At 39.3% G+C, this 12,672-nt stretch overlaps 1 protein-coding gene across 5 annotated transcripts in view; it reads left to right on the top strand.

Annotated features, from left to right (window-relative positions):
- PPP1R9A (protein phosphatase 1 regulatory subunit 9A) overlaps positions 1-12,672 on the top strand; it is a 135,560-nt gene that overhangs the window by 75,711 nt on the left and 47,177 nt on the right. For all 5 annotated transcript variants that reach the window (XM_085227469.1, XM_085227468.1, XM_085227470.1 and 2 more), the window contains exon 5: positions 1,780-1,884. In XM_085227469.1, the coding sequence (XP_085083595.1) occupies positions 1,780-1,884 (105 nt within the window). The remainder of the gene's footprint in view (positions 1-1,779; positions 1,885-12,672) is intronic.

The following is a 12,672-nucleotide window of genomic DNA, read 5'->3' on the forward strand; positions in this document are numbered from 1 at the left end:
ATAAAAGCTGGAATTGAATATAGGAGCTGAACAGACAAGGAGATACAAAAAACTCAAAGAACAAATGGAATCAAAGTCAATTGCAGTTGATCCACAAAACTGCAGACAGGAGATCTCTAAAATGATATTTCATCACTTGAAATGCTGTGCTGTGTATCTGTATGAACAATACTAGTGCACTGCGTCATAAAGTATGTAAAGCATCGGAGTTGAACTACCTTTACAAAGGAATCTGTTCCTCTTCCCTTTAGTTTTCAGGCAAGAGAGTGACATTTTCTCCTCACTGAGCACCAACTTCTTAAATTTTCTTTCATGGAGCACCTGCAAGCCGTCTGACTGCAACTCATGATGCTAAATTACAAGAAAAATGCTAATTTTTATATAATATCCCAATACAATAGATATGAATATGATACATATATTTATTAAATACACACATGGTTAAATCAGAATTCTGAGATCAAGATGCTTGATTTGATTTTTAAGCTAGGAGTTTGCAGGCTGTCTCAAAGATCATTTTTTCGAGGTTTCGTATGTACAGAAAGGAGATCCTGCCCAGAGCACACTGGCATTCTGTGATGTGAAGCTTCCAAAGCACAAATCTCTTAATTCTTACCTCATCAGCAGAGTCACAAGAACTGGAGGCACTGTTAGAACACATGTAGAACTGCAAAGCATTGTCTCAGATTTGACAGTGAAATTAGTTCCTCAAGTTAGGACACTTAAGTCTCTTTCAAAGGCTCTGCTATGAAAGTTGGTCTTTGAAAAGAAATTGAAGATATTCTGAGATGTTAAACGGTTTAATTTAGTTATTTTCTTTTTTTTTTTCAAAGCTGTTTCTTGATTCCTGTATAAACTGTGTTGTTTAGTTGGTAATGTCTGTGTAAATAATTAAAAATTGCTCATTTTGCTCATTTGCTGGATGTGAGGTTTTGTTATCCTATTGTAATTATTTTTTAAATGAGAGGAGCTTGTGTATCAATAGAGGACAGTTCAACATAGCAATCCTCCCTCTAAATGTTTTAATCTAGATAATTCTTATGCCAGCTCTAGGGACTTCATACCAGTGATCATTTCAGATAAAAGCAGCATTTTTTAAATTCCTCCTAACTTTTCTGCATCAAACAATGTATCAGCTATGAAGCAGTATATCAGATAGTCCTTGTTAAAACAGTGCAAGGTCTTACTTTATTGTGCCCCGTGATTGGTCTTACATTGGGAATTCATCTTTTTGGAGCAAGATTAGATGAAATATTTTAAGAGAGTAGGTCACAATTAGATCTGATGCACACACTCTTTTCCCTACAGATGAGCAGGTTGTTTTAGTTAAATATCACAGTTTTTTCCATTAGTGTGAAATACTAAAGCTATGTCTTATGCTGTTTTCCAAGATTGGCTTAGGAAAGAATGATATAAGAACAGTTCAAATTTCTCATTTAATTTAAGTCATACAACAAAGGCAGGAATTTGTATTGCTGTATTTATACAAAAGGAAAACGATTGGATGATTGAAGCTGTAATGATAACTTTGAATCTGGATTTATGAGATATGCAAACACAGTTTTTCATTGCTTCTTTGCTAATGTTTCCTATTATTTGCCAGTATTTCAGATGGTACAGTCCCAATCAGGAAGGAAGTCTTTTGAATTGTGTGATTATTTACCTCAATCACGTTATGATTGAGTTTTTGTTCAAAATCAAACTAAAATCTCTAAGTTTAGTTGAAAATACTCCAAGAACTCCTTAACTTATTCATATATTTGTGTTTTTCCCTGAAAGGATCCAAGTGAATGACCAAATTGTGGAAGTTGATGGCATCAGTCTGGTTGGCGTTACACAAAATTTTGCTGCAACTGTTCTTAGAAACACCAAAGGGAAGGTCAGGTGAGTATTGTAGAAGCGAAAAAAAAAAAAAGGTGATTGAGTGTTTAAGGTTACCTGACTTCCCTCACAGGAGAATCAGTCTATTTAGGTAGAAGCAGAAATTTTTTTTGTCTTTGTCCCTTCTCTGCTAGCTGTGGCACTGCCCCAGGGCCGAAGAGTAAGGCGGTGAGCACACCACTGCTCCCAGGTGCAAGCTTGGCAGGGAGAGGATGGTACTGGGGGCCGCAATCCTGAGAGCTGCTGGTCTGGGGAGAGTAACAGCCCTGTATTGGTTCATTGTGTTGCCCCAGTCTCTGCACCGTCTCTGAGTTTCTATCTCTGTGCTCCTATGCTGTGGTTAACTGAAAAGCATCACTGCAAGTATCTGTAAAATGGTTAACAAACAAGAAAATGAATGTAAATGCAAGACTATAAAATGTTTGTAAATGTGTAAGAATGTTTCCTGAGAAGTGAACTGTCGAGCCATTTAAAAACATATTCTGTTACATAGATTTTCTATTTAATAGCTTGTTTATTTCAGCAAACATTTAGCTGTGCAAAATAATTCCAGAAATATCTTTGGCATATTGCAAATCAGCAGCCTTTCTAAAGCCACCCTTTGGTTCTCTCTCCAAATCCTCTCTGATGAATACAGCCGAATTCTTCTGAGTTCAAGCCTCACTTTTGAATCATGACTGAACTACTGGTTGCAATAGATGCAACTCCCACAGCCAGTGGTGTTCTATGCTGCTGTGCAGGCTTCCACAGAAATTCCATGGCTGTTCATTTACAACATTAAGGAATAATACTGAAATCTGAATTCTGTAAAGAACTGTGGAGGTAGTTGATCAAGGTTTTGCCAGAAGGAACTTATTTGGGAAAAAAATATTGGAAATTGTAGTGTAATTGCAGGCAAGTATATTTTTGTGTAACATTTACAGTTGTAGCTACATCAGTTTTATTTCTGCAAAGATAGAACACATGCTGTGAATTTACCTACTGACTTGAATACAAAAATAAGTATCAACTTTATTAGGTTTCTGCAGAGTTGAGACTTCTGAACATAAAATTCTTATGACAGAAAATAATGTATTCCCATGTTTCAGTGCACAGAGCAAATGTTACTGAATTTTGTGTTTGATGTTTCAACTCAAAAAAAAAAAAAAAAAAAAGAAAAAGAAAAAGAAAAAGGAAAGTTCTGACCTAATCTGCTTAGTCTGTGTAATTGTTATTGAGTAAGTTATAGAACAGAATATTTTCCTTTGTGGAAAAATAATGGATTTGGAGAAAAGAAGAAATGTAAAATGATTTTCATACAGAATGCTCCCAGAATCTTCTGATGGGATATAAATTACAGTCAGACTGGTTGCAATCTAGGGCCCTTTGTCATGAAATACCATACACTAAAAAGTGTTTCTCCATTGTTGTTGAGCTCCCGTTGTAAAGCTCACTAGGTATCCTGTGCTCAGGGATCAGTGGCTTCTGACAGGTTTCATTTATCAAGGAGAGATGTGTGAGTTTCTGCATCTTTCCTTGTGAGTAAGCTTCAGATATTGAGCTTTCACAGGAAGAATGTCCGTATGCATTAGTATCACAACTAGATTTAAAAAAACACTTAAAAGCAAAAATATTTTATAGGTTATAATACAAAATATAACTGAAATAAGAATAATGCTTAGACTATTAAATGTTATTAAATAAAACAGAAGTCAGAAGGATCTGTATGCATGCTGACATTCTGTATGGTTAGCAGACTTGTAGTAATTTATATATAATTAGACAAAAGAAACGAATTTGATGTGATTTCCTCTGGTTTTGTTTGATTTAAAATATCATGGGGAAAGGAAAAAAAAAAGATTGTTCTGTTTTACACAAGCTGGTTGAGAAGAACTTTCTTCTTTTTTCCTGGTTTACTATAAACTGGAAGTGAGACTGATGATACTGCTGAGCATTCTGTGGCATCAGCATCCTTCCCACGTTCTGCTCAGATACTGAGTGGCCATGCTCTAGGGTGCTCTGCTGACACTGGAGGATTCTGGTGGGTTTCAGCTACTCAGAGTTAGAAGTATTTCCCATCGGCTTTCCTTTTGGGAGATAGAGAATGCAGGATGGTTTGATGGTCTTGTCTTTACTATAGGTTTAAACATTTGCTTGTTAAATAAGCTAGAACTAATGCTAGTGAATTCAGATATGACCAAAAATTATGTCTTGCTAAAAATTATATCTTACTAACTGTTTTTCATCTTCTGTATGGTACAAGGGCTCTGCCTGCTGCATGTTTCGTGGAGAGAATGGTCGTTTTCTGTCAAATCCTCATTCCCAGGTACACCTGTGGAAGAGATGAGATGGAAAAATCGTGTATCTCCACTGTCTGTGAACCAGAACCTTGGGAGCAGCATAGGAGAGTCTTTTGGGCAGAATCCCTCACATGCCCCCAGCCTTTAGCTCCTGCCTGTCTGAAGTGTGAAGGGCAGTGCTACTGACCTTTGAATGCAGTCATTGCGTTAGTAGCTGCCATTAATGATCCATGTCACCAAGGGAGACAGGAGTAGTGGAAAAGGTTGTTTGCTGAGCTATCTTTGGAAAAGAAGAGAGCAATAACCTGCTATATAAATAGTTGCTATCTTTCCTTCTGCAGATGTCCCGTCTGAAGTACAAGTGTGCAGACAATGTGCAGTCACACACCCTAATTCACACGGCTTAATTCAAAACAAGGCAACTTCCTGAATCTGTCCTTCACAGGAGAAATCACACACATACTTGTGTGCTATTTAACAGTGTCAGTGACGGGTTTTAACGAATTGCTTTAATAAGCATAGTTATCTTAGTATTATTGCATGAACTGCATATATCTTTCTTCCGCTTGGTATCCTGTACACAAAGAGATACAGTGCATTTCACTGGCATCACCTCCTGTTTACACCCCACAGTATTGCTTATATGCAGTCATGTTACTCTGATTCTAAGCAGAATGCATGCTACTTTTGGTAGGAAGGTTTATTCTATGTGATCAGTTGCAAGGACATTCATGAGAAGAATGACAATAAAGCTAGATCTTAATATTTCACAATCAGTACCTCTTCAGGAAGCTTGCATAATACCAATACTTAGTGATTTGTTTTTCTCCTTTGATCCTTCAGAACATTTTGAATGATCATGACAGTGGAAGTCATTGACCTAGAATAGATTTTGCAATGTTTCTGCCAGAAAAATTTATCCAAACTGTCTGTAGCTGACGTAGTAAGGAATCTGTGAAAATGGAGACATGACTTTTACCTTTTGAACTGTTCTAGTTGAGGGGGATGGGGAAAATGAGCAAACACAAGCATCTATTATTATCTTATCCACTGTTTGGAGTACTGAACTATTGGAAGGATTGTCATTCCACAACAAAAGACCATTGATCCTACCAATTTGGATTCTCCAGTAACAGTTAATTCCTCGATTTTTTCTTACGATGTTTTAAAGGAAGATAATCAACAGCGACCAGATGGACTCTGGTAACCTATGAAATGAAGAAAGGAGAGAGTTCTTCTGAAATCCCAGCTGGCAATCAGCTTCTGTGTTTAGGGCTGAGAATTAGTGTCCCCGTGACTCTAATCTGGCAAATGCAACTATGAATGCTATTTTAATTCATGTAAATATCATGTCTTCTTTATAATTTTGGTTAACTGTTTAGTTTACTAATATCGTAGAGTATTTCAGAATTTTGTTACATAAAGGATAAATTTTCTTTTGAAATTTGTATTCTTCCTAATTCTGTTAAGTGTCGCCCCTGCTCTGAGATTAATGGAGCGGTCAGAGAGCAGCAGCAGCCTAATATCACTAATTGTTCTGTGCGTCTTCTGACCCATTTAGGATCTTATCCTTCAACCTGAGGTTAACTAGTGGTGCCTACTATAATACAATATGAAGCAGCATCTTGACAGTGGTAATCCTATCCTGTCATGGTGATTCTCCAGCTTATTTTAGCTCCTGGCTTTCTTGTTCCTCATGGACTGTGGTGATGAGCAGCAGGTTTAAAGTTCTTCAAAGTTGCTTCTGAGGTCTTGAGTGTGTTTGCTCTTCCCCCATTTTTAATTGTAATGCAAGGGTGCTGGGGACCCTGATGGCATTATCAGAGAAAGTTCACATGGAAAGTCGTATGCTTCCAGGGAGGCTTTTTCTTAAACACAGTGCCACAAGAAAGAAAGCCTAGTTTTTTAACAGAGAAAACCATCTTTTTACCGTAAGTACCTAGCGCCAGTCCTTCCTAGGACAAATGTGGAAGCTTTCAGTGGTGTCCAGAAAATAAAGGAAAGATTAGTGATTGGGAGTGACTTCACTTTGCAGTCTCACAAAATGCAAAATTTCATGCCATCGAGCTGTGGGAAGCACAAGGTCACAAGAAAGGAGGTGAGATGCTAGGAAGTCTTACTGGATTGATAAGAAAAAAAGCGTATGATTCAACTGAAAATCCCAGTTCTTCAGATGCTGCTTGCATGCTCTCATTACTATTGCTTTCTCCTGAAACGTTTCTTTTAAGATAGTTAGCCAAATTCACTGTTTTATTGGAGAGGAAAATTTTAAATTCTGTGAATCTCCTTCCATATCCGTCTGTCTGAATGAGACTAAGCATTCTCTCAGCCTCCAAACTGTTGCTATGCACTGAGTAGATGCTCTTATGGTGCCTTCTTAGTCAGCTCTTGAGTTTTTGGGGAACCCTGCATGCAGAACCTGTACAAAGCTGTCACTTTTCTCTTGATTGGCACCGCCTTGAAATTAATTATATTAATTCTAACCTAATTTACCAAATTCTGCTTAATTAAACTCCTCTGAAATGCCTCAAAGTCTTCCAGTATTAATAAAGAAACTAAATAATTAGTTAGCAAATTTTGTCACCTTGCTGTTTAATTAATCTTCTCAATTGGTGAAGAAGAGGTTCTAACAATAGCAGTGTAGCAGTCAAACCCTGAGGCTTTCTACAGTTAGAAGTTCTCTATTCTCATACAGAATCGTTTATTATCATTTTGCGTTTCTTCCTATCTGGACAATTTTAATTCAAAGCAGGGTTTTGTTGCAACTCATATTCCCATTTTATCACCTAATTTCTTTATCTCTTTCGGTAGTACAAATCCAATCTGAAATGCAAGAATGAAGTTTTTACTTTTTTACATAGCTCTTATACAAGGAGCAGTTAAATGAGAAAGCTGAAATATTCACATTTTAATCGATAACAACTTGAGAAATCATTTATTCTTTCTTCAGCAAATTCCTCCCTCCATGTTGAGCTGATTTCTTTCTGGAAAATATACTGCCTCAAAAAAGAGTAATTTGCATGCCTGCTGTTAGTTTTGTTTAACATCACAACATCTGGAAAGGTAATTTAAATACTCGTGTCTTTGCAAGCAATCAGACAGTATAGAGGACAAATGAAGTCAACAGCAGGATCTAGCCAACAGCATTATACCCCTCTGGGGAATTATATTTGCTCATGGTAAGAGTGAGCAGCATTGCTTTATTTCTGTGAATCCTTCCCCTACATAATCATCTTCTCTTCTTCCAGCATGCCTCCCTGCAGATTTTCTCTTGTTCTTTTTCAATTTTTCTGCCTGTCCTCTTGCCCTGTGAAACAACTGTGTCCTTTAAACATTTGCTGGCATTGTCATACAAATCCATGCAGTGGAAGAGACCGGAGAAATTTCTCTTTTTTCCCAGTCTTGGGCAGTGAGAAGGAGCCAAAAGCAAAATATGCTACCTCTGTATCAGATAGAGAGGGCTTTTTTCCTGGCTGAAAGTGTTTTTGTTCTTCCTTTTCCTGCCAGTATCTGTTTCCTTTAATCCAAACCTGGAACCAAAAAGGGAGAAAGAGAATGAAAGAGAAGTCCTCTGCTCTGCAGTTCTGTTATGCTGGGACTTTACACATGGTTGCTTAAGAAGCCGTTTGTGCTTAGTGCATGCTCTGATTGTTGGGCGGATTGATAAGTCTATGATAAACCTGAATCAGGGACTCAGTAGAAACTTCAGTTGTGGTATCTTGGAGCTTAACAGTGTAAATTTCTCCCATTTGTTCCAGTATGGCAACACAAAAATTACATAATATGACCTATTTTCTTACTCCTGGACCTTGCAAAGAGCTGTCAGCACTGGCAATCATTCTGCAAGACTACCAGACATAACATGCTGCGTTTAACATGAGAAATTACTCAAAGCACTGTGAACTCTTAGCACTGATGAGATAAGCCTGGCTGTACTGCAGTGCTGTTTGTATTCCTTTGCTGTGCCTCTCCTAGCAGGTGCAGTGTGCCTGGGGCTGCCCCTGGGCACTGAAGCCAGCTGGCCTTGGAGCTGTCTTTGCTCATGCTGTTCAATGCTCTTACCTTGCAGAGCAGGGCATCTGTGTCCAAACTGTCTGCTGGAAGCAGCCAAGCTCTCAGCCTGTGCTGACTCCTCATCTGTGGCTGAGTACTGTTGGGTAGAGTACTTGTTAACTTGGGCCAAATGGTTTCAGAGAGTGTCTCGTCAATTTAACTGTGCAGATGATCAATTACCAGCACTTAAGAGGATTTCCTGGCACTATTTATTTTACTGGCATTAAGATACACCCGTGCCCAAAGAGCAAGCTAATTTGAATTTTATGGCAAGTAATTTTGTGAAATATTAGCACATTTGGATAGGAAATTATATGTTTAACCATAAAATATATAAATAAACCATGCAGAAGTTTTTATTTTGCTAGGCACTCACAGCATTGTTTTAAAATACTTTAACATGAATTAGTAAGATTCAGTAGGACTGGATTTCATATGGAGTGGGTTTTCTTTTGCTTTTTTGAAAAGAGGAGTAGCTTGATGGTTTTTAATCGCTTTATCCTCAAGTCAGTTGAATCTAAACAAAAACTTCTAACTCTGCAACTGAAATGCCACCACAAATGTTTATTTAGCTAATTTATTTAATCTTTCTAAGTGAAATTTGCTGTGGAAGTTCCTACCAAGCTTTGGTGCATCTTGACTTTTGTGATACTACGTTGTGACAGCTGAGCAGAAATAGCCAACACTCATCCTTTCAGGATAACTCAGCATGCCACAATGCAGTGCTGCAGGAGCTACCCCTGAACTGTGCTGCGAGTGTGGCTCAGCATGGCTAGAATCTGGGTCATGTAATTACCTAGATTGAGAACGTGGTCAGAGCTCAGCAGCTAACTTCTTGCCCATATGCATTACCTTCCTGGATTTGCTTCCCACAGATGCCAACACCAGTGAGAATGAGGGAAGGCAGATCTCAACTCAATGCAGTTAGGTTGTAAAACATTCCCAGATAGCACTGGCACCTTTAGAACAGAGGCAGCGTGTGTGCTTCTCTTATATTCAGGAATGTTAAAACATAGGTTTGTAAATACTTTTCTTTGAGGAGGCCGTTCCCTTAAGGATTCAGTGGTGCTACAGAGAATGCTGATCATCATGTATTCAAGAAAACTTCTAAGCAAGTATTGTATTGGGAAACTGTCAGGCTGACTGGAGGAGATGGAAGAGGTTCTCTCCCTGATTGTGCTCTGTGCAGAGCAGAATAAGAACCACAGCTTGGGAGGGTGCCAAAACATTGAATCCATTGGCTAATTTTAAAGTGGTTTTGAGTAAAGATAATGTCTCAGTGAGGCCCTGACCTAGAATTGATTTCTGTGGGAATAATTAATCTGAGTGCATTAACACTGGTGCGTGGGTTTTCTACATGACTTTGTAATTGTCTGGCTCTGATATCCCTTTAGTGTTGATAGCAGTATAGCTCATCAGGGGCTCATATCCAAGGTGCTGTGGAGAGCTGCTTAGGCTTTTCTGGGCCTTCGGCTGTTACTTTGCTGGAGCTCCTGAAGAATATCTTAACCATGTCACAGGGCTCTGGGGGCTACAGCAGACAACAGATTTTCTTCTTGATCATGCCAGTCAGATGGGACTGGATGCAGGTCAAGCCCAGATTGTGCAACTGATGCTGCAGGGAAGGTATTGGCTTTTAAACCAACAGACAAAGTGGAGCAAGATTGTGTTTGCCATCAGGCTCTATAATGTAGTCAGAAGGGAAAATGACTCAGCTCTTGCTTTGAAATGAGTGATGTGTTTAGAAGTTATGGCTAGACATTTAAAGGGGACTCACACTGCTCTGGCATCTGCTACGACGGCAGCTTGGTTGAATGCTGGTAATCCAGGAGAGTTTTGGAGTGTATAAAAAACAACTTGACACAAATGTTCAATGAAACAATTAAGGGACGCAGTGTGCTAAATCTGTTACTCAAACTAGGGAAGAGCTGCTCAGTTCTTCATTGAAGTTTGATGGCAGCTTTGACAGCATTAGCCATGCATGCTAATCCCATAGGTTAATGCTCTGAAGGGTAAATGCACCCAAGAGACTAGAAGGAGTTCTTTAGGTATGTCAGAAGCAAAACAGGAAAACTGTGGATGCAGAAAAGTTGGGAGATAAATTAGTATCTGCTTTGTCTCAGTTTTTCCAAAGGCTGGCTCTGTGGGTGAGGGGACGGCAGCAGATTTTGAGTTGGATTCAATGAGGCTTTTGGTGTGATCTCCTCTAGTGTCATTATAACTGGTTGAATAGGTTGGGACTAGTTGGTGTCTGTAAGGTGAGCAGAAAATCGACTGGACTTTTGGTTCCAAAGGGTTATGATCAGTTTTTTCTTATGTGACCTTAGGTGACTTCATTCAGTCATTGCCTCTTTCATCCACTGGTGGTGATTACTTCCTCATGTTGTGTTGGGTGCTAATCTCCAGGCAGAGTTGTTTGCTTGTTTGTTCCCATTTTGAGTCAGCACAATCACCAATCTCCAGGCAAACCTTATTTACTTCCTTGTTTACCATTCACCCTCGTTTCCCCTTTGTTACAACTAATAGCTTCAGAAATCAATATATACATGCTTGTCTGTGATGGGGGGAGAGGAGGGTGAGTGGTGGCACAGAGGACATAACGCAGAAAGACTGTGAGGAAATTTGCAGGTGAGATGGAGCTGGCAGAAAGGCAGCACTGTTGTGCAGAGGGGCCCGTGAAATTTTTCCATCCTTAGAGAGTTTATAAACTGCTGAAGACCATAGGATAATAGAATACGCATATAGAATGGCTTGGTTGGTAGGGACCTTAGAGACCTCCAGTCCCATGCGGTAGGGAGGGCTGCCACCCACCAGCTCATGCTGCCAGGGTCCCATTCAACCTGGCCTTGAACATCTCCAGGGATGGGGCATCTACAGCTTCACTGGGCAGCCTTTGCCAGTGTCTCACCACCTTCCAAGTAATGAATTTCTTCCTAACATCCAACCTAGATTTCCCCTCTTTTAATTTAAAGCCATTTTTCCTTGTCCTGTCTATCACTATCAGACCATGTAAAAAGTCAGTCCCCCCTCCTGCTTATAATCTCCCTTCAAGTAATGGAAAGTTGCAGTGAAGTCTCCCCAGAGCCTTCTCTTCTCCAGGCAAAAGAAGTCCAGCTCTCTTAACCTTTCTCCACTGAAGAGGTACTCCAGCCCTCTGATCATCGTTGTGGCCCTCCTCTGGACCCACTGAAACAAATCTGTACCTCGTGCAGGGGGCTGGACACAGTACTGCAGATGGGTCCTTACAAGGGCAGAGTAGAGGAGAACAATCACGTCCCTCTCCCTGCCGGCCACCTTTCTTATGGCGCAGCCCAGGATATCATTGGCCTTTCAGAACACAAGTGCATGCTGCTGGCTCGGGTCCAGCTTTTTGTCCATCAGAACCCGCAGATCCTTCTAGGCAGAACGGCTCTTTGTGAGTTCTCCTAGCCTGTATTCATATCTGGGATTGCCCCGATTCAAGTGCAGCTCTTTGTACTTGGACTTGCTGAACCTCACTGGGTTCACATGGGCTCGCTTCTCAAGCCTGACCAGCTTCCTCTTGATGACATCCCTTCTTGTACTTGTCAGACCAACTCTGCTTTAAGATAGGGCATTCAGAGCAGACTAAGCTATACAGTGGTTCAGAGAGTCTGTATGACACTTAGGTTTCGGATCCTTTTATTTGAGGAAGTGTAGTGGCACCTCACAGTTAGTGAATTTCTTATGCCTGGTCCATGACCCCTGCATCTCATACTGCCATTTTTTTCTTGTTTATGAAAAAGCATCGAGTTCCAGCTTGCTCTACTGTAACTAAATAAAACTGCCTTCTTACAGAGTTCATAACAGTTGTAGCACTTTGGATTAATTATATGGTTATTATCCTAATGGAACCATCCAGAGAAAGTAATTAGACATCTTGAAATAAGTTGGATAAATGGTAGCAGAAGCGTTGTGCTTTAAAGCTCAGAGGAAAGCCATTTTTAAAACCTGTCTTAAAAAAAATCTGTTAAAATTCCCCAAATGCAGTGAAATAAACTATACATTTTTTATTGACCAAATGATATTTTAGTAAAGAGTAGAAGATAAAATGTCAATGTGAATCCTACTGTAGTAAAAACTCTGTTCTTTATTCCTAAGAAACTCTTTTCTAAACTTCTCTTTTCTTCTAACTCTTTTCTTACTTCTCAATTTTTCTTGTACTTAAGGAATCATAGATAAATTATTTTGACTGGGCACTTATGGCTCAAAGTCTTTTTAGAAAAAATGGTCACTGAGAATCAGTCACTAAAAATCCATGCTGTGGAGCATCAGTTTTGTGTCACAGAGTTCATGCGTCCTCCCCTGTTTTTCTAGTACCAAAGTACATCTCAAAATCAAAATGTTATTTAATTAAATTAGTTCTCACAATAATGTTTCTGTACCACATTTGGTTTTATATATACATATATTCACATATGTATGCTTATGTATTTTGTTA

The sequence above is a fragment of the Meleagris gallopavo genome, chromosome 6 (genome assembly GCF_905368555.1).
Source record: "Meleagris gallopavo chromosome 6, MGAL_WU_HG_1.1, whole genome shotgun sequence".
NCBI classification, from domain to species: Eukaryota; Metazoa; Chordata; class Aves; order Galliformes; family Phasianidae; genus Meleagris; species Meleagris gallopavo.